This window comes from Macrobrachium nipponense, chromosome 7, assembly GCF_015104395.2.
Source record: "Macrobrachium nipponense isolate FS-2020 chromosome 7, ASM1510439v2, whole genome shotgun sequence".
Classification (NCBI taxonomy): domain Eukaryota; kingdom Metazoa; phylum Arthropoda; class Malacostraca; order Decapoda; family Palaemonidae; genus Macrobrachium; species Macrobrachium nipponense.
In genome coordinates, this window is record NC_061109.1 from 10,615,225 (window position 1) to 10,636,775 (window position 21,551).

Consider the following 21,551-nt stretch of genomic DNA (forward strand, 5'->3'; position numbering starts at 1 on the left):
TGGCTGGAGCTCTTCTTAATCTGCAGTGGCGAGGTGGTTGAGCCATGGGTCATCTCTATGTAAGTGGGAGTCTTACAATGAGGGTAGGCTTGATCGCTGACAAAACATACACAAGTGCCCTTGCCCTGGCTGCAGTACCAATATACAAAACAACCAGTCAACAGTGTCTTCTGCCCCAAAAAAATCACAACCCATCAACTGAAATGTACATTGTACTCCCAGGCTCCCCAAAACTCAACATCATACTTCAAAGTGAAGAGAAGTAGAAGAAATTCCTCAGCTTCCCTCACCCAATACTATACCAGTCACTGATGATGGTCCCAAGGTACTACAATCACAAATACTGTTTTTCAAATAGAGAGATGCAAAGATTGAATTGCAATTCTAGTAGGTGGATTGCAGAATGTTAGAAAGGAACATATGGTGCCTGAAAGCTAATGAGGAAGAGACTATCCTGACATCAAAAGCTTTCATTTAAAAATAGGCAGAATGTCCTTCTGACTTTGAAGAGTGCACCCTAAAAATTAAGTCCCTCCAGAAGGACAATGCTTGTTTAGTCAAGAGGACAAATTGGGTTCTTAACAGGATACCAGAGGTTAATGGGTGGCTCTTCGATATTCTCAGTTCTGAAAGCCCTAACAGGACAAAGAGCTCTCTCTTAGTCCTCAGAGCCAAAGATGTCCGTTAAGTTCTTAACAGAGCAAGAACAGGTCCAGTGCTTGGATGGGTCCTCGTTCTTGGCTAGAAAACCCTGGGAAAGGAGTCAACCTTCCTTATCTATAGCTTGGATCTCACTAATATGTTTAGCAGAAGTCAAGGCCACAAGGTGATCATCTTCCGGGAAAGATTTCTCAGAGATGAGGAATGTAGAGGTTCAAAAGAGGGACTTGTCAGCCACTGCAACACCAAGTCCTGGCTCCAGGAGACCGGATCCTTCTTCCTTGCTTGGACGTATCCAAGGACTTGAAGATGTCATTAACATTTGGGTTGACAAAAGATCTAGGTCCCTGAGCTTAAACACTGAGTTAAGCATAGCTTGATACCCCTTAATGGAGAAGGACGAGAGATTCTAGATTTCCTCAGATAAAGGAGGAAATCCATCATTGGGTCACAGATGTGTGTCTGAGACACCAGTTTGGGAAAAGCGTTCACTTAGCCTGGTAGATGGAGATAGAAGATTGACAGCTACATCTTGCAATGGTCTCTGTGGCATGTATAAAGAACCCTTTCATTCTGACAAGCTTCCTGACTTTCCAAAACCTGTCATTGGAAGAGTGGACCCCCTTTGATGGAATCTCTTGATGTGAGGTTGTATTAGTAGAGACAGTATTTGTTACCCATGCTAGAGTGACAGGAGACAGAGAACAAAAGAGGAAGGTGATTGTTCCCTGAGATGGCAAACAGGTCCAAAGTTGGCCTGCCCCACACATACCACAGATCCCGACAGGTAAAGGGATGCAAGGTCCACTCGGTGAGAAGGACCTGCTCCCAATGACTCGGTTTGTTCACCAGAATCTAAGTTTGGCCTGAACAAATTGAGTGACTAGTATCTCTATTTTAACTGTCCACAGTAGAAGGTCTCCTGCTGTTGACAGTAGATCTTGGGTGAACTCCTCTTGGAGGTCCGAAGTAATTTTCCCCACTGTACCCTGCAGAAAAATGTGATGGTGGTCCGACGACGAAAAAAAGCTATCAACTTCTGGGTCTGTGTAACCCCTTTTGTTGTAAAGGAGTACCATAATTCTCCCTTCTTCAATACTCGCAATGAGAAATGAGCTGCAAGCTCAACAGATCTATCACAGACAGCTTTGTCTGCTCTAAACAATATACTCCTAGCCCGTCCAGGGCAATGTTGTTCTTTAACTGCTTAAAATTCTCATTTTCCTTGGCCAGAGCTCAGACTGTCAAGTCCAAGAGATTGAAGGTCTCAAACACCTTGAAGCAATCCTTAACAAGTTGGTCCAGTACAGCTGATGAATAAATAACCTTCGCCGATGACAACTCAGTGTGTCAGGAAGATTCAATGAGGCCGGAGATGTCCCCTAGGAAGGAAGCAGTGACTCCCAACGATGGAACTTCCCCCCTGTAACGACAGATATCTCCTACGGACTAAGCAAGAGGGAGGAATGGAAAAGGATGCTTGCCTCACTACCTCTTAGCCGAAAGTCAGTCATCAACTTCCTTCAGAAATTTCTTGGATGAGGAAGTGAGCACATCTTGGAGGGAGTTTCATTGAGAGAAAGGCCATAGTTTCAGCTATCTGCTATTTAATGTCTAGAGTGGCTAATCATGGTATAAAGGAGACCCACGTCTGTAAACAGGAGCTTGAAAGACGGAAGCAAGTACTGAAGAATTGGAGCAGGGTCCTAGGAAGCTGGTGCCAGGCATTTGAGAGCTGATGCCTGGGAGCTGGGACTGGAGCCCAGGAGTTGTAGCTGTATGCTTGGGAGTTGGCCCCGGGAGCTGGTGCCAAAAGCTGTAGCTGGACACTCGGGAGCTGGTGCTGGGTGCCTGAAAAAGTAAGAGGAGAGTGTGTTTCCTGACTTCCATATGTACATTAGAGCTGTGGTACGTCTGAATGGACTACCATATAGTCTTGTTGAGAACTAAGGATGAGAATCACTGACGTCCTAAGATAATTGCTATCAGCTCTCTAATCTTAATGTGAAGGTCCTGCTTTTCTGGGCACCATGTCCTGATGGGCTAAGCAAGAAGAAAGGGCTAAACCAGTGAACTGTCTCAAGTCAGCTGAAGATTCTCTTGGCAGTTTGGAAAAATCCGAGAAGTTCGAGAGTTTAGATTAATCCCCAAATAGAGGATCTCTAGTGACAGGGTTAACTGGGACTCTGAAGATGATAAAAGCGCCGTATTGAAGCAAAGGCTGGAGAATTTTTGGAATGCTTGGAGGAATGAGCCCACAGATCTTGTGTTAACTTCTGAAGGTCAGATACAATACCCTTAACAGTGTCCTGCGGAAAGATGAAGTTCTAGGGAAGAAAATAACAGAGCCAATTTCTGTGTCTAACTGACTCTCTTAGTGGTAAAAAGGGCACCAGAGCTCTCTTTTCTTAAGTACTCTCAAACTGAAAAAGAGATTAAAGTTCTTTAGAGCCATCTATAATGGACAAGACTCCTATCCAGTCCAAGGTGCCTGATAATGCTTGGAAGTGAAAAATCTTCTTCGGCTGTGTTCCTTAGCAAGGAAGCTAAAAACTTCATAAACCTTAAAGAAATTCTTAACAAGGTGGTCTAGCTCCGTTGACAAAAAAATATCTTCTCCACCAACAAAGCAGAGCATCGAGAAGAATCAATGAGAACAGAAAATCTCCTTGGGAGGAGGCAGCAACTCCCAAAGAAGGAGCTTCCTTGGTGACAAGAGAAAAATCTTCTTTGAACTAAAGGAGAGGAAGGAAAGGTGAATGATACTTTTTCTTGCTTTCCTCAACACTCATTATTTCAGCTAAATGCCTCTTAATACGAGCCAATGACGGTTCATTTTGTTCTAAAGGTGATGACTGAAATAGAGAAGCACAACTGAGAGTGGTGGGCAGTTAGTGCTCAGAAGCGGATGCACCATGATGGGTTAGCATAAAACCATGCAGTTTAGCATCGAATGGCAAATAAGAACTGGTGACACTGCACTAGGTGCTCAGAAAGAGGCACCATGTCCCTTATAGGTACAAGGTAACTACAAAAAGGCTGTGGGCTAGTGCTAGCCTTCTTATATTGCTTAACTGGAATTGGATCTGAACCCTGACCCACTTGAAGGGTCTTTAGAGGCCTAGAAGAATCTAGGAATCATTTCCCGTGCCACGTGTCTGAGTCAGAATCATCGGAAGTGACATCACTGCAGGGCCTGTAGTGGCATGGAGGTTGAGCCGTGGGCCACCTCTACATGAGTGGGAGTCTTGCAGCAGAGGGTAGGCCTGATCACTGACAAGACATACACAGGTGCATTTGCCTACCATTCGTATGATAATTATCGTAAATGTATGATTAAACTGCCCGAGTGAAATGCCTTCAATTATCGTACATTTATATGACAATTTGAAGTATCTGTACGAAAGCTTGGTGCATTCTTGATGTGACGCTTTTTCAATGGCTATCTTTTAACACTTGGAAACATGCCATGGGCTCAACTGAGGGAGTGAGTACCCATGGACAAACCACATAGACCTTCCTTGGATTTGGTATGTTTTCTCCCAGGGTTGGGGGAGCAGGACAGCGACACTAATCCTACCAACACCTGGGACTGTGCAACAGGTGCAGCAATTACCCATGGAAAACCCCAGAGGCCTCCTTTGGACTTTTGGTATATCTTCTCCTAGGGTTGGGGGAGCAGGACAGTGATTTCGACCTAGGAGAGCTGACGAGAGGAGTAATCACTGCTTTCACTTCACTACACTATCACTTTGCTATGCAACAGTACTTACTACTAGATTGATTCCTTATCAAATCTAGATTCTAGACAATGGAAAAAGGGCCAGAAGCAAGAGAGCCAGCCACGGAAGTAGGTAGATAAAAAGTAGGAGGACAAGGATTAGTAGAAAGTTGGAAAAAGGAGTAGAATGATAGGAGGTTAGCTTCTAACACAGGTTAGTTTCTGTTTCTGGGATACATTATTTCTAGGCTCCGTGACTGTCTCCCGGCTCTAGAAGCCGCTTTCTTCTTCCAATCCTTTTCAAACTTCTCTAGGTGAGATCTATGAATTGCCACTTTCTCTTATTGCAATCAAGACAATCTGCACAAATTTTCCCCCTACTACACTCCTGTCCCCTACACTCACAGCAAACAGTCTGTGAATCGTAGCAAGATCAGTCACTCTGATCTTACAACCTTCCCTACAATAGAGAAGGCTATAGGAACTATATTAAACATATGAAAATCCTGATCCTAAATGCTAATAAGTCAACAAAGCTTGTAGGCTACTCTAAATTAAGCATTAATAAAGTTAATTGAATCTGGTTATACAACCAAAAACCAATGAACATAAGCTGCCACCAACACATGATGTTCACTCGAATGTGGCAGAAACAGAATGAGGTTGTCTACCAAGTCATTCCTACACTTCCGTTAAGTGGGCGGGGCTTGTCATCTACACAAAACTGTCACAGTGCTACCGTGATTTTTTTAAATAAAAGGCTTTCGAGCGACTTAGAAACTACAGCTGTGTAATCACTTGGTAAATTACTTATATGAAAACATGAATCCACAACTGTGCTTACTTCATGCTTCCAAACGACTTACTATGCACACAAAAACATTTATTGGCCTCCACACAAAGTATAAGGGATGCAACTAAAGTATTCAAAAGATGAAAAGCTCTGGTGCAAAGTAAAGAATCTATGACCTCAAGAAAAATTGGAATGCAATGTCTAGTGGCAGGAGGAAAACTGAATTTAAATTTGAAAAATATTTTATACACATCAGGAAAAAATTCTCTAATTACATTTGAGTCGGATAGTACAGTAATAACATTTACAATATGAACACTCACTCATTTTATGCATTTACCATAAAAAAGGACATTACAGTACGTAGTATGATTCACATTAGAACAAGGTTACTAAATATTCTCAAATTATGTACAGTGTAAGAATACTTGAGGTTTGTAGAAGGACAAAGATCAATTTGTGAGATATACTAAACAACAAAAAAATATGTTGGCTTTCACGTGCATTTACTACCCATTCATCACAAATTATTTAAGTTCCCTTTATATATCTTATTTTCACAAAGATTATAACTTGCAAGCCTAATTTTGACTTAACACAATTTATGTTCATTGAAGACATTAACTATCAACACTGTACTTTCCAGAGTCAAATGCTTCCCTATAACAACCGCAGTTATTCAATAGGCACTCTGGCTAAAAGGATATAAAGCAAACAGACATTTTGGAGCTGTGCTTAGAATAACACAAACAACAGCCATGCACATTGAACAGGTTACCTCCTTCTCCCTCCCCGTTTTCTATTTTCTGCTGATCTGTCTTGATAACCTCACTAGGTTCATGAAGGAGGTTATCATCTGTTGTATCCTCCAAAGAGGTTTGTTCTGTATCTACACAATGATTAACCATAAAAGAGTATAGCATTAATCAAAATGAACAGATTAAAAGCTTGACTTAAGATTAGTATTGCCATTAAAGACTTGTAAAAGTTATCTTAAATACAGTTTTGTACCCAATCACTGTATTTTTAAGCCACACTACTATGAAAACCACTGTCAAATCAAGGCTTAAGTTATTTAACAAGATTCACAGTCAAGTACTCAAGCAAAATACTGTGTATTTAAAGTAATACATACTTACCAAATGTTTTTCTTTCTAACACTTTTCACCATTATATTTTTGAATGTGAAACCTAATAAATGCTGCATAGAAACTGATATCAACTCAATACAAATGGACTACACTATGTCTAATGAAGCAACAATGCATTGACAGCACAAAGATTTTTTTAAATATTATTGTTTCTTGATTAATTATATACATATTTATAATGTAAGACATACGTATATGTATGTATACACATGTATATATTATATATATATATATATATATATATATATAGATATATAATAATATATATATATATATATATATATTATATATATTATGGACTATTTATATATGGAATATTTATGGAAATATGTGTGTCAATCTTATCACTAGGAAATCTTGTGAATGTTCTTGCAAGCAACAGTGGACTAATACAATGCTTATTCTGTAACTTACCTGAATACAACAATTTAATACCTTTAGGACACTTAAAATATGTACTTTCATAGCCCTATCTACTACCTAACTAGTTCAGCCCTCCAATAGTTGATAGAAGTTACTAGCTGAACAACCCAGCACCGCCAAGGAAAACTGAATGACAACTGATAAATTTTACCTTTCTCGTCCCTAGCACCCCCTCTACTCACACACACACTATTTCCCTCTTTCTCCTCCCTAACAACCACCTCACTCTCTATTTCCCTCTCCTCCCTAACACCACCTCCACTCTCTCTCTCTCTCTCTCTCTCTTTCTTGTTAAGATAGTTACTTCAATTACTATGCCAAGCATTTTTGACATTTTATATTTCACACATTCTCAACCCCCAACCCCCCTTTTCCTATCGGGGTTGCAATTGAACTTAAAGGGTATTGGGAGTATTATTATTAATTTCAGCGATACCAAAAACTGTAGATTAGACACTAATATCTGTTGTTTCCTGTTATTTTTTACGTCACCACCTTCCCACTCCGCTCCCTTTGGCTGTCAGTGATTTCTTACCACCCTCCCAAATCAGTATTCTTTTCCAGATAGTAAGTCATATATATATCAAAATGAGGTATGATAAATTCATACATTTTATTTAGTTACTAAGTCTACAGGCAGAACCAGCCCTGTTTCAGGGAAGCCCCTCCCACCTCCACCCCCTTTGGTACGAGTGATGTCTTAACCCCACAGTATTCTTTTCAATACTAAGTCATATGTATACCAAGTTTGGTTGAAATTGCTCAATGAGTTTCTGTTATGTTGGAACATACACACAAACACATCTATTGTATATATACATACAGACTGAGACGACAGAAGTCATGTTCAATGCCTCATCCATACTGACTACTCTATATACAACAGCACATACAAATTTGTTTTCAAATTACCTAAACTGCAGAATTATAAACTTTCATGGAAAATTTAAATATATTAATGCATACTTATATAACAAGAGTAAGAAGACAACTTACCAGCTTCTGTATATTTTGCACCTGGGCGAGCAGATGAAAGCAGTTCTGCAAAATTTGGTGGAGGCCATGCCGAGGGAGAAATCTTCCCTGGAGTTAAAATCTGTGCTGGAGAAGCCTCAGTGTGGGACCAGAAGTACATCAAATCAGGCTGAGGGAATAAAATGTTGAAATATTAACTTCTCATTCAAACTTCACTCCTAGACAAGACTTGTAATGATTGTAAAAAAATATGCTCTTTACTAAACACAATAAACCTTATGAACAGCACAATGTTCATTCAATAGACTGGCTATTTACTTTGACTAATAGATAGAAATCAATTATTGAAAAATGTCTTATTGCAAAGCAGAGTATAAGAGTGAGCTAATGGAAGTAGCATTAAGGTGAATATTGTTAGAAGTTTGCATAATATTTATGAATGATTCACTGCAGACTGGTAATAAAGTACTGCAGTTCAAAAAAATGGAATTAAATTATAGGAATCAATAACCGCATACAGCATTTTAGATATCAATATTAGAAAGAATGATAGAAAGATGGAAATGGTTAATTCACTTAATGTATCTGAAAGTCAGTGAAGTAAATCACAGTGCAGGCACACCCAAACTGGTGGCAGGATAAAATGAAGACAAGAATATGAATGTCCTTAAATGACAAAAGTTGGGAAAACTTAATTTAAAAAAAAAAAGAAAGTAGGAGGTATCTGTTGCATTTGAAAGAAAAACAAAATTGCTCTCCAGATGGCATGTAGGCATGGAGGAAGGCAAGCTGGAAGAGTGAGAAATGTAGCCATAGCTTCGATGTGTAAAAATGTAGTTACAAAGGTTAAGATGGTTTTGGATATTTTGGTCACCTTCATACTTTACAATTGACACTATCTTAATTAACTGTATGAAATGCATGCATGGAGTTTGGAGGTTGGAAAGATGACAGACTATTTTTAATACACTAAAGGTTTACTGTACATAAAAACCCCTCAATCATATTGAGGTTTATATCTAATTTTGCAGTTAACATGCTCTCAAGATCACCAGTCTTGTCTTCAAGCAAGATAGGTGGTGGTAATATCACCATGCAAACCCTCTGGGTCTTCAGGTATATATGAACTAACATCCCCTTTCATTGTAGAAACTATACTAACCAGAGATCCATGAGGTTGGATCAGCACTCATTATATGAGTGTTTGGAAAAAAATTTGTTTTAAAAACATGCCACAGTCCTTACATTACAATCTCGATAATTATTCAAGTGCTTCACTAAGATGCTGTAGGTCCCAGAGTGTTTTGCTAGTTTGCAAGTCCAAAAGAGTACTTGGGGACTGTAAAGAGACTAGAATCAAGTCTCTAATACCTTATAGGTTTGTGAAATGTATAAAAAAAATCTATCGAGCAAAAAGCATGGAGCTAGTACTAGGCAAGACATAATTAGAAAATCAAACCAATTTCCTTCAACATGGGGCAAGTAGTCTAAAATCTCTGCAGACAATGTCTCTTAGCAAAGCCATGAATAATGAACACATATGAGACTGAAGAGTTCAGTCTCTTCTTCATCAGATAACATGGCCCATTGTGACTCCATGTATGTTCAAGCACAAAGCTGAGTATCTGTCATAATTTCAGGCACAACAGCATAAAACTTGAGACTCACATCTGCAAGCTGCTTTGCTTCATTAGTGATCATATCAGTGTCAGTATCAAGTAAATTAACTTCTCAAATTGATTTATATGACTGGAGAGTTCCTTAATCCTTTACCACCGAGAAAAATGCTGTATAGAGGCATTACCTCCAAGTAATTAGTCCTCTATAAGAGAACCTGGCAGAACAAGGTTCCTATCCCCTGATGGTGAGAAGGACAAGTAAGGGATGATAGCTCCAATGGTTTGCATCTTTGTGTAGTCGGAAGCAAGTCTTTCAATGACTGCCTCTGGTGTGTAAGATTTTTCATGCATCATGTTAGCCTCACTGAATCAGTTTTGATGTCTAATCACAAGACGGCAACTAAAAAGGTGAATGTTGGCACTGCCTTGAACAATAATGTTCTTCCTCAATCACTGGATCAGTTTTGCCGGATCTGGTGGATGCTAAATGCTGCAACACTACTACTACATCCCACTTTGGAGGAAAACCTTTCAGCATTTAGATGAAGAACTTCTGGGTCATTTAGAAAAGAAACAAGCAGGAGACACCAGGAACTGCCCTCAAAACCATGTGACATGATCAGGAGAGATGCAGGCTTCATAATTCTGAATTCCTTTGAAGCACAAAACTTCCTTAGTGCATACTTGAGCAAATTAGAGGAAATTAACTGACTTTTGCCAAGAATGTCAGCCAACAAGAACCAGTCCCATGAATCCTTCTGCCTCTCTCTTAAAAAATTGACTCAGTTGACATGAAGTTGTTCCATGAGTGCTGGCCTGGTCCAAAAGCAAGTCACTGTTGACAATGCCGGTAATCCCAGTGGTCACTTGGTATGTAAGTAGGGGAAATAACTATTTAATTGTTAACGACCACATTCATAAGTTGCTTTCTTGAATGTTTTTCTCAAGGATACTGAACAACCTTACAATCACAAACCTGGAATCTCTGAGGGATACTGCTTCACTCTCCAAAGTTCACCAACGATGGCAAGGTTTGAAGGGGTTGTCTTTTAACAGGGTTATTGATGGCTGAATCAACAGCTTCTATGACTCCTGGATCCAGTTTGGTTACTGGTCTTCTGTCCTGAATTGGAAACAAGTCTCTACTAAAGGAGAAACTGTAAAGGGGCAAATATAGATCGCACCACCTCTTGAGTAGTAACAAGGGAACCCAAGCACTGGCCATCTACCTTCCCACTTGAGGCTGAAAATGCATCTGTAGACTGAGATCAACTTGATAAATGTTGAGGATAAGAATTATTTCCAAAAGAAGGACTCCTTTATCTCTGGTGTTAAGACCACAGAAATGACCGTCAGGGGATCATGCTGGGTGCTGACAGTGAAATATAGTAAGAAATGCACTGTTGATGAATCAGGTTGACTCCTCCCAAAACCATCATCATTAATTATGTCCAAAAAGACATCTTGTAAAGAAACAGACAATCATTCCAAGAGAGACTAGATGCAGATAATGATACCAAGTGATACAATCAGGCCATATCAAAGCAAAATAACCAAGTCCAAAACTTGCTCATTATAATATGACAAGAAGGTTCACTTAGGTGACGAGACTCAAGAATGATAAAGGACATGGGCATATGCTTGGACGGGTTGCTTTTGACTTTGGTAGCCAAGGCCTCAGTCTTGGAAGACAGGGCTGCTACATCTATGATGGTAAAAAAGGAACTTCAGTATATTCTGCTAAACCAGAGTTGTTCTTTGATGAGAAAAACAACCCCTCCCCTTAGGCATCTTAACCATAACTATAATTACAAATTCCAGTGATAAGAGTCCTCTCTGGAAGTGCTGGGGTTTCATATAAAGGTGGGAAGGTCAAGGTTAGCATCCCAAACCCTGGTCCTCATATACTGTAATATTAATAATTACCGTGGTTGCATTCCGACTAAAGACTAAGTTGGAAAAAGAGCACAAGTACCCAACAGACCCTTCAAGAAGCAAGGATGGAACTACTCCGAATAGGTGCAGGTACAGATGTGCCTTTGTTTGGAATGACAGTCCTGAGATGTTAGGCATCCATCCATGTTGTGGCATGAGCTGTTGTCCAAGCAGTAACTGGAAGGGGAGCAGCCAAAATAAGGAAGAGTCCTGGAAGGGGAGCAGCCAAAATAAGGAAGAGTCCTGAAAGGGGAACAGCCAAAATAAGGAAGAGTCCTGGAAGGGGAGCAGCCAAAATAAGGAAGAGTCCTGAAAGGGGAACAGCCAAAATAAGGAAGAGTCCTGGAAGGGGAGTAGCCAAAATAAGGAAGAGTCCTGGAAGGGGAGCAGCCAAAATAAGGAAGAGTCCTGGAAGGGGAGCAGCCAAAATAAGGAAGAGTCCTTTCAGGCAGAAATAGCCCCATTTATCAACTACCCAAGAAGCATCACATACAATCCAGCATCTGATGACAAGCAAGTCTTCTAATGGATTAAACACAAGTTCACGTCAGCTGGTAACAGGCAAAAAAGGCATTAAGCGTGCAAGTAGAAAACACCTAAACCAAGAAAACATAGGTATGATATGGATGAAGTTACTATATAGGGACAGAGTAATGAGCAGCTGAGTGAGTAGGACTATCTATGAGTGTACAGGGATGGGATGGTCATTTGGCAGCTGAGTGAGAGCTTCAAACCATGGCCATGCTGTCAATCTACACTGGTAATGACTCAGAAAATAGAATAAAAAAAATGGATAAGGTTTGAATAAGGCTGGATGCTATGCAAAGCACAACAATACTCAAGACATATTACAGTGAAGCAGTTATGGCTGCTACAGAGTTGCAATGCTCTTCCCCCTCATCTGAAAAAGTCTGGACTTTATGAACCACCCCCCTCAGAGGAGCAAACTTCACCACAACTGCAATGATGTGACTCTACTGTCACGCTAGAGAAAAGGTTCTGAAGTAGAGACAGCAGACTTGTGAATCAGAGTCCTCAGACTGAGACATCAATCAGGTGAAAGCAACTACGACATTGAGCTATGTCCCTACGAGGACAGTCAACAGATGAGATGTCATCTAAGACCATGGTTACTACTGCCTGGGAGTGGCCAGGTCTCTGTCTGGGAAGGTCATAAAAATATATGACAGACCTAACTTAGAGAGCTTTGATAAATACATTGGAGCATATCTAATACAATTTTAATGCAAACCAGATAAATGAAATTAATAAAAAATTAAACATCATTGCATTAGCAAGACATGTTGCTAGTAAACAACAAATACAAAAGCTTTTTTTAAAACAATCATTATTAAGTCTTAAACTTGTTAGAATTGTACAAGGAAAAACATATTAAAATGAGGTTTCACTGTGGATAACAACTTAAGTACAGTATTTGATAAACTGAAAAAAAAAAAATTACTGCTAAGAACTATATCTTACTTATAAAAAATGAAATCACATGACCACATAACACCTTCTGAAGTGACAAAAATTATATATCATCATAATCATAAGCAAACATCCTTATATAACAAAAGTTATATACTGAGTGATTTCCTCACAATTTTAAAGTTTATGGTCTTTTTCTCCAAGATGAAAAATATACATAGTAGATCACATGAATACTCACCCTGAAGAGTAATTCTAAAGGTGCACTGACATCTTCTATTTGACGTAAGACACCAGCTGCTAAAAGATACGTGCAAAATTGTGTGGCCAAAATTTTTAGATCTTGATTTGTAATAACATGTCTAAGGTAATGCCCTTCACTGAAGGCACTAACAAACCAGTTTATCAGCATTTGACCTGTGGAAGATGTAAAACATTTAAATTAGGTCATTATTTAAATATGTAATACAGTACATATTATCAACAAATTTACATAATATTAGTATCGTTGTTAAGCAATTCACAGTTTCGTGAAAACAAATTGTTAAAAAATATCCACAATTATATATAAAAATATACTTCGGTATACTTCTGTGTAAAAATATAAAACAAAGACTTTAGAACACCTGAACGGTGTTCCTCATCAGTGTAACGTTTTAATGTTACACTGATGAGGAACACCGTTCAGGTGTTCTAAAGTCTTTGTTTTATATTTTTACATAGAAATATATATTATTTTTTAACATTAAGTATCATTACTCTAGTATTTAAGTGCATAAAATGTCAACAAACTACACTTCTCCAAAGATAATTTGGAATGGGGGGAGGCACAGGGTATAACCTCCTTGCACAATTTACGACTTTCATTATAAGTGCGCAGAAATCCCATCTTTGAGCTAAAATCAATGATTTCTTTATGAATCCAGTTCTGTGTAATTTCAATGCCTTCTGTGTTATTACGTACTGTGCCACCGACCTATGCATATCCAACTATGATTATGGCTAAAGCTTCTACCAGTTGCCTGGTAGCTACTGAGTAACCTAGATCAGCCTGCTCACTGCTCAGTCCTGTGCTTATTTGTAAGGTCTAAGATCATCTCCTCACATGTAGCACCTATTTCTTCATAAGTTCACCCATGATCACGTAGAGTACTGATAAAATTAACTGACTTGTACTTGTTTTACTTTACCCTACATAGTATTTTTAAAATAAAATATGAAATCCCAAACTGTTATTGATAATACATACTTGATATTTTGCCCCAAATATATCGGTTAAAGGAAACATCACACACGAACATTTTCAGAGGCATCTTATCTTGTTTTCCTGCATTTTCTTATCCCGGGAAAGACTCAGCCTTAACAAAACTGAACATTTTCTTATCCCGGGAAAGACTCAGCCTTAACAAAACTGAACATTTTCTTATCCTGGGAAAGACTCGGTGCTAACAAAACTGAACGCTTGGCCAGAGAGAGACAAGGTCACATTAAATGTCTTGTCCACTTACTCCTGGTTCAATTTACTACTCTATGGTTACTGTGATTTTCTCTGGCAGTCCAAAGCTCAAGGTTTAAGTTGCATGTTCTTAGAATTTTGATGGTCAGATAATCCTTCAAAATTTATAACATTTAATATTGTCGGTGCGGCTACCATGATGGGTAATTGAAACGCCAAACCAAGTACGTAAATGATATAGTGTGGACAGACCTGGCCTAAGGGTTACTCCACTTCAAACTGTTAAGAGATGGTGAGAGTAGGATGCTCATCTTTCTTTATGGCACGAACAGTGCCAATGAAGAAATTCTTTCCTTTCCGTGAAATTCTTGCCCACAGAACCTTGAAGTGATTAACCAGAATTTAGTCATCCACATATCGACTGAAAAGCTAGGATTCTCTTTATTTGACAAGATCCCAACGCTGATGGATATACGTTGTTTTCACATCAAGCAGGGAGAGAACATCTGAAGACAAACTGCTAACTTGTATTAAACTGTGACACTCTTCTTTTCTTCCTAGATGACAAAATAATGAAATCAGAGTGATCAAATCCTGGAACTGAATGATAACAACTTGATTTTCAAAAGTAGTAGAAGGAAAAAACCAAATATTAGTGATTTATCGTGCATGGAGGCCAACCTTACGAATGGGAAGGGCTTCCTTTGTAAGAGTAAGGGCAAAATTGTACCTGAAGCAGGTAGGTTTGACATAAATCTAAAGGAGAGTGAAAAAATAAGTATACTGGAAAGTCGCCAATTTCTGTCATTTTTACTTAAAATAAGGAACAAAAAACACCATGTATTTAATATAAGAAAAAATGTCCAGTATTTGTCTTTGCCACTTGGGTCACCTTTTGCATTCTCTTTATCCATTTCCTAACGTTAACAGTATCCCTAATGTATTGCAGTACAGTGTGTATTTTTGTAACCAACCAGTTTAATCATATATATTATGATTTTAAAATATTTTATGATATCGATATTTTATAAGTATAACAGAGTGCAAACTTTAAACAAAATAATTTAAACTGTGAGGCTTTGAAATATGAACATGATATTATCGGTGCTGTAATGGCATGCCTGGTTCGTTCGTATGGTGTTTTTACGTTGCATGGAACCAGTGGTTATTCAGCAACGGGACCAACGGCTTGACGTGACTTCTATCACCAGAAATAAACATCTCTCACTCCTCAATGGAATGGCCGAGAATCGAACCAGCGACCACCGAGGTGGGACGCTAATACCATACCAACCACGCCGCTGAGGTGCTTGCATGCCTGGTGCAAGTAATGTTTGCATCAACATTAGCAAACAATCAGCATTCTCCTCTCACATACGTTGTATCCAAGTTCTGTTCTTATCTGAGAAATTCAATAAAGCATTTTTTTACAGGAAGCAGTAATTACTTTCATCTAAAAGATGCTTTGTGTGAAATTTTTCACAGAACTGTGTAAGATATTGACTTTTAGGTGTGCTTTTATGGAAACATATCTTTGGAATTCTTATTGCTGCCACTTTACTTTCAAGCATGTATCCCTGCGAGTTCTCTTTGATTCACTCCTCAGACTATTATGTCCTACTTGTGAACTAAATTGGTTGAAAAAAAGTGTGACCACTTTATTAAAAAGACCTGGCTTCCTTATGATGATCAGTACAGCTTTTGTGAAAGCCACATTATTCGTATTACATTCATATTCAGCCCACTTTATTTATCTTTAGGTGACAGAATAACTCTTTCACTTTCTTTATATCACGTTTGCCTATGAACTGATTTTTTTTCAATCCGCAAAATAGATAGCCAATTATTTTTGCATCACAAACTTTTTATCTTTACTGGTGGTTACATTAAACCACCTTTGATCCATCAAGCAACTGGTATTTTTGTGGTACTACTGACATCCTGTTACTTGAAGGGAATCATCATCATAGCCCATGAGGTTTCATCAAACTCCACAAAGGCTATGTTTGCGAGTTGGTCCCATAGAGGGTATATACCTGAAGTTGCGATCTCTAAACCAGTACTACACAGTTCGGTGGTCTTCCACCAGGGCGGCGTTGCGAAGCCTTGCGGCCATTTTCAAAGGTCTGCTAGCCCACAAATTGAACAGGGATTACCGCAATTGTGATTCTTTTTTATTGTTAATGTTTAAGGAGTAAGTGTTTAGCAAATTTTTAAGGTTTAGTGAGTAAGTGTTTATTGAATGTTTATGAGAAAATGTTTATTTTAGGGCTTAGTGAGTGTTTACTGAATGTTTAGAGTTTTGTGAATGTTATTGGATCTTTATCATGCAAGTATTCAGTGAATGTTTAGTTAGTCTTCAGGGTTTTAATGAATGTTTTGTGAATGTTTAGTTTAAGTAATCAATGAATGTTTAGCGAGTGTAGTGTTTAGTGAATGCCTTGTGAATGTTAAGTGTTTAGTGAATGTTTAGTGTAAGTATTCAGTGAATTTTTATTGAGTGTTTAGAGTAGAGTGAAAATGTTTTGTGAATGCTAGTGTTAAACAAATGTTTAGTGTGCATGTTTAGTGAGTGTTTATAGTTTAGTGAAAATGTTTTGTGAATGTTAGTGTTTAACAAATGTTTAGTGCATAATCATCCCGTGAGTGTTTAGGATTTAGTGAATGTTTGTGTTTAGTGAATGTTTAGCAAGTGTTTAGTAAATGTCTTGTGATTGTTAGTATTCAATAAATGCTTAGTGTATACGTGTTTACTTTGTATTTAGTGAGTGATGAGTGACTGGTCATTCACTGTTTAATGAGTGTTTAGAGGTTTAATGTGCATTAGCATTTAGTGAGTATTAAGTGTTCAATGAGTGTTTTGGGTTTAGTGAGTGTTTAGTGTATAGTGAAAGCTTAGTGAATGTTTAGTGAGTGTTTGGTGTATATTGAGTAATTAGTGGATGTTTAGTGTATAGTCAGTGCTTAGTGAATGCTTAGTGATTGTTTAGTGTTTAATGAATGTTAAGGACTAAGTAAGTGTTTAGTGAATGTTTACCGAGTGTTTGAGGTATAGTGAGTATATAATAGTGAGCCCTTAGTGTTTTATGAGTGTTTAGTGACTGTTTAGTGACCGTTTGGTATATAGTGAGTGCCTAGTGATTTTTTATTATTCCGTGAGTTTTTAGTGTTATTGAGTGTGAGTGAATGTTAAGTGTAAGTTTTTAGTGAGTGCATAGTAACTGTGAGTGTTTAGTGAGTGGAAGTGTCGTGAATGTTAGTGTTTAGTGATTGTACATTACTGTTTAGTTAGTACTTAGTTATTGTATGCAAAGAAAGTCCTGTAATTTACAGAAACCATTTATGCTAGACACTGCTTAGATCCAAGAGTAGATGCGTAGGCCTTGACCACAATGGTCGGAGTGCTTAGGCCAACCTGTTTTTGTAAGGTACTTTTTCTCTGTGAAATTGGGTCCAGTAATAATAATAATAATAATAATAATAATAATAATAATAATAATAATAATAATAATAATAATAATAATAATACCAGCAACAATAATAAGATGATGATAATAGTAAACATAAAAATAATAGTAGCTATAAAAATAATAAAAGTAATAAAGTATAGTACCATGAGCTAGACCGAGACCTTTCAATATGGCCGCTCGAGGTCACACGTAAGGCAGGGAGATCGCCACTCCAGTGATATATGCTCCATGGTTGGTCCCAGTGGAAGATTATGTTTTTGAAACAAATGAAGCATATCTGGCGCATGTGCAATATGCTGGTGGGCAAAAGAGAACGATGGCAGACGACGCTCTCACCTAATTCAACTCTGTCAAGTGTTTCGTGTAGCTGTACAAGGAATGACACAGTAAGGTTTCTCTCTTGCTTATAAGAGTCATCAATGTGACGTCATCAACACATCTTTTCCAAACAATAACACTGATGGTGGGCAAAAAGCCATTTCCGCTCTTCTACCTTATCAGAAGACGTTGATCGTTCAAGTTAATCTGTGCCTTATTTATAAGCAATGGTTCAGTCCTGTGTTGTTGTACGATACATGAATAGGTGGGGAAAGGGAGGCCTAGTATCCTGGCATCGTATTCCCAGCGAAAAAGACAAGGAAAAGAGAAATAAATACCTGGCAGCCATTACCTGTCCAACTCATGGAAGGCTTAAAAAGAATAAGAGAGCAGTGGGACAGAGAACTTTGTAACCTGGCACAAATTTCTCAGAAGGTACAAGGTAGAGCATTTACTCTGTAAATGAGTGTTATTATAACTAAGTTCATAAGAACCACAACCTAGTCCCACCAAGTCTACACTACCAATTTGAAACGTCTGCCAAGTTGCCAAACATTGATGAAAGCGACGCTCCAATAAGATTTTTCGTGCCACCACCAATACATGGACATAAGTTTTCACCAATACGTATCTAATTCGTCCTGTCTTTCAATTGGAAGTTGATCTTTATGAAATAATGTAATCTTACACAAACTATTAGAGCATAAAAGCATTTGTGTATTGAAACATTCAGATTTACATATTTTCGATGACATCGTTTCGGAAGACTGCTCAAGATGCTCTCAGCAATGGTTGGCAGACGTTTCAAATTGATAGTGTAAACATGGTGGGACTAGGTTATGATTCTTACGAACTTAGTTATAATACCACTCATTTACCGATTAAGTGCTCTACCTTTTACCTCCTGAGTCATTTGAGCCAGGTTACTTAGTTCTCTGTCCCATTGCTATCTTTCATCTTAATTCTTTTTACGCCTTGCATGAGTTGGACAGGTAATGGCTGCCAGCTACTTATTTCTCTTTTCCTTGTCTTTTCGCTGGGAATACGATACCAGGATACTAGGCCTCCCTTTCCCCACCTGTTCGTGCATCCTACAACAACAGACGATTGAACCATTGCTTATAAATAAGGTGTAGATTAACTTGAATGATCAACGTTCTTCTGATAAGGTAGGAGAAAAGACATGATGTTGATGACGTCACGTCTCCTATACACAACCTCCTTAAAGACCCTAGAGTTTTTACTTCACCACAAACACCAAAAGAAGGATGAGACAAAATGGCAAACCTAGAACTTGCAACAAACTGCAGTCCCAAAACTGATCAGATGATGCTAGTGAAAGGTAATGACTAAGCCAAACGACACAATTAATAGATCACGGGAGAAACAACCACACTAATGAAGGATGGAAACAATTCTTTTGTGAAACGAACTGATCCCAGGGGTGAAAAATAACTACCTCAGCTTGACATCACGCTGTATATTAACTTAATTTGTGGAGCATAAATGCTAAATATGAGTATTTCTCGCACATATTAGTTCACAAGGCCGGCGTAGATAAAATTTCTTTTTGATGACACTTCACCTCTTTGTATAACTGAACTTGACTCTTGAACTCTCCAAATAAAATAATGAATCTAACCCAACCACGGAGGAATACTATTATTTCAGTATTTGAAAATCTTGAAACCTTAGCAGACAGACACACAGAAGGAAAAAAAAACGGGTCAGTTACTTGATGTCCCTAGAGCCTAGATAGTAACTCAAGAGATATAAAAACCTCCTGACATGAGCATCATCAGCAACCCAGATGAAAAGTCCAAATACCAATACTGCATTGTGCCTCATAAGTCTGAGCTAGAAGAGATGACCAAAACTTTCTTAACAGGATGGAATCATGTACAAAGTTTCCTCAAATAATTAGGGATTAGACACTTCCCATCTCTTCCAGCCTCCTCTGGCAGTTAAGCTTCCTCATAATCTCTTTTTTAATCACCTCAATGAAACTTTTGGTGTCTTCACTGACATTACATCCTCTTAATTAGAATCTCAATGCCATTTCACTGGTGTCTTCTCGCCTCTTCTAGTACAGATAGTAAAGATGTACTCCGGAATCTTCGCCCTTTCGTCCTCAAAGACCACCAAACTAGCCTTGGGATATGAAATTGCACTATTTATCTATCTGCATATTCACTAGACATACACTACTTTTATTTCTTATCTCAAGCCAATAAGCTTTTGCTCTCTCTCTCTCTCTCTCTCTCTCTCTCTCTCTCTCTCTCTCTCTCTCTCTCTCTCTCTCTCTCTCTCTCTCTCTCACCTATTTCAATGTATTAAAAATATTACTTCTCTGTACTGTATTTACTTCCAGCCCGCTCTCTATAACAACTCTTTCTGTCTTGGACATCAAGATGGAAAGGAGAAATCTTGTCTACAATAAACCAGGCATCTTGAAAAGCTGGTTAAACACCACGGAAGGAATTCAACTGAAAAAATGTTAAAAACGACGGAGGTCATGCGAAGCTTCACTGCTACTCAAAAGTCTACAGCTTCACCAACGACTTTGCGGAGGTTCTGCTCGCTAGCAATCTAGTCTGTCATTTGAGGTCAGAGGTTCCCAACGGAGGCGTACAGTATTTTGATTTTTAAGCGGAGCAATTCGAGAATGTTTTAAACAAGTTGATGGAATTTTATGCTTCCTACACGTGAATATATAAGAATTTTAAATCACCACTGGGGGCATCAGGATTCTAGAGGTGATTAGGTGAGACATGGCGCCCCTCCCAAAAAAGGGGGTTGGGAACTACTGTTTTAGATTGACAGTACATTAACTAATCAACTATTTCTGGCCCAGAACAGATATCTGAATAACAACTAAAACCTGAAAAGTGTCAGTTTCTTCTTACCTTCAAACTTCTCGTATATCTTGAAGTCTAACTTCTCAGGCACAAACTTTGGCTTGGTGACCCTCTTTTCGATGATGGCCCGATCGAGGGTAAGACTGGCCACCTTCCGGAGGACATTGCTGTCCACCACCCCGACGTCGCCGCTGCTGCCACTCCGCCTTCCGCGCTGCTCTGTCCCATTTCCTGAAATTGAAAGTCGAATGAATGAATCATCGCTGCTCAAACTCTCCACTCTCTGTCTGTATCTGTCAGTTCAACAGCCAAGACTCAAAACCACACAGCAATATTAGTTTAGGCAGGAAAATACTCAGCATTGTTTCGATCACTGATCAAGATTATACCATTAAACTATAACGATATATTTGAGTAAATTGAACGAAAACACTGATTTAACCAAACTGAGATAATATCAATTTGACTAACCATCGTCGTCATCATCTGCACTTTCTCCAATACTAATTACTTTCATGATGTTTCGAAACTAAAGTTCATTTCAACGATGTCACTATTTCGCTTCCACTTTTCTCATTTCTGCCTTTATCAGTTAATATGAGACAGTGACATTCATTTGTCAAAATCAACTGTTTCATTCATTTGCACTACAGTAATCCTCCTTTCGTAAGTTGTGACTCGAAGTGCACACTGCTACCTTACGGTTCTGACTTCAGAACTGCTTTTCATTCCACTTCTCCT

At 38.6% G+C, this 21,551-nt stretch overlaps 1 protein-coding gene across 5 annotated transcripts in view; it reads right to left on the reverse strand.

Moving 5' to 3' along the window:
• The window catches only part of LOC135216988 (uncharacterized), a 358,855-nt gene that overhangs the window by 205,985 nt on the left and 131,319 nt on the right, over window positions 1-21,551 (reverse strand). For 4 of the 5 annotated variants that reach the window (XM_064252538.1, XM_064252539.1, XM_064252541.1 and 1 more), the window contains 4 exons: window positions 20,859-21,041; window positions 12,950-13,125; window positions 7,745-7,892; window positions 5,953-6,063 (listed from right to left, as the gene is read on the reverse strand). In XM_064252538.1, coding sequence (XP_064108608.1) covers window positions 5,953-6,063; window positions 7,745-7,892; window positions 12,950-13,125; window positions 20,859-21,041 — 618 coding nt within the window. The remainder of the gene's footprint in view (window positions 1-5,952; window positions 6,064-7,744; window positions 7,893-12,949; window positions 13,126-20,858; window positions 21,042-21,551) is intronic. The other variant, XM_064252540.1, reaches the window with a different exon arrangement.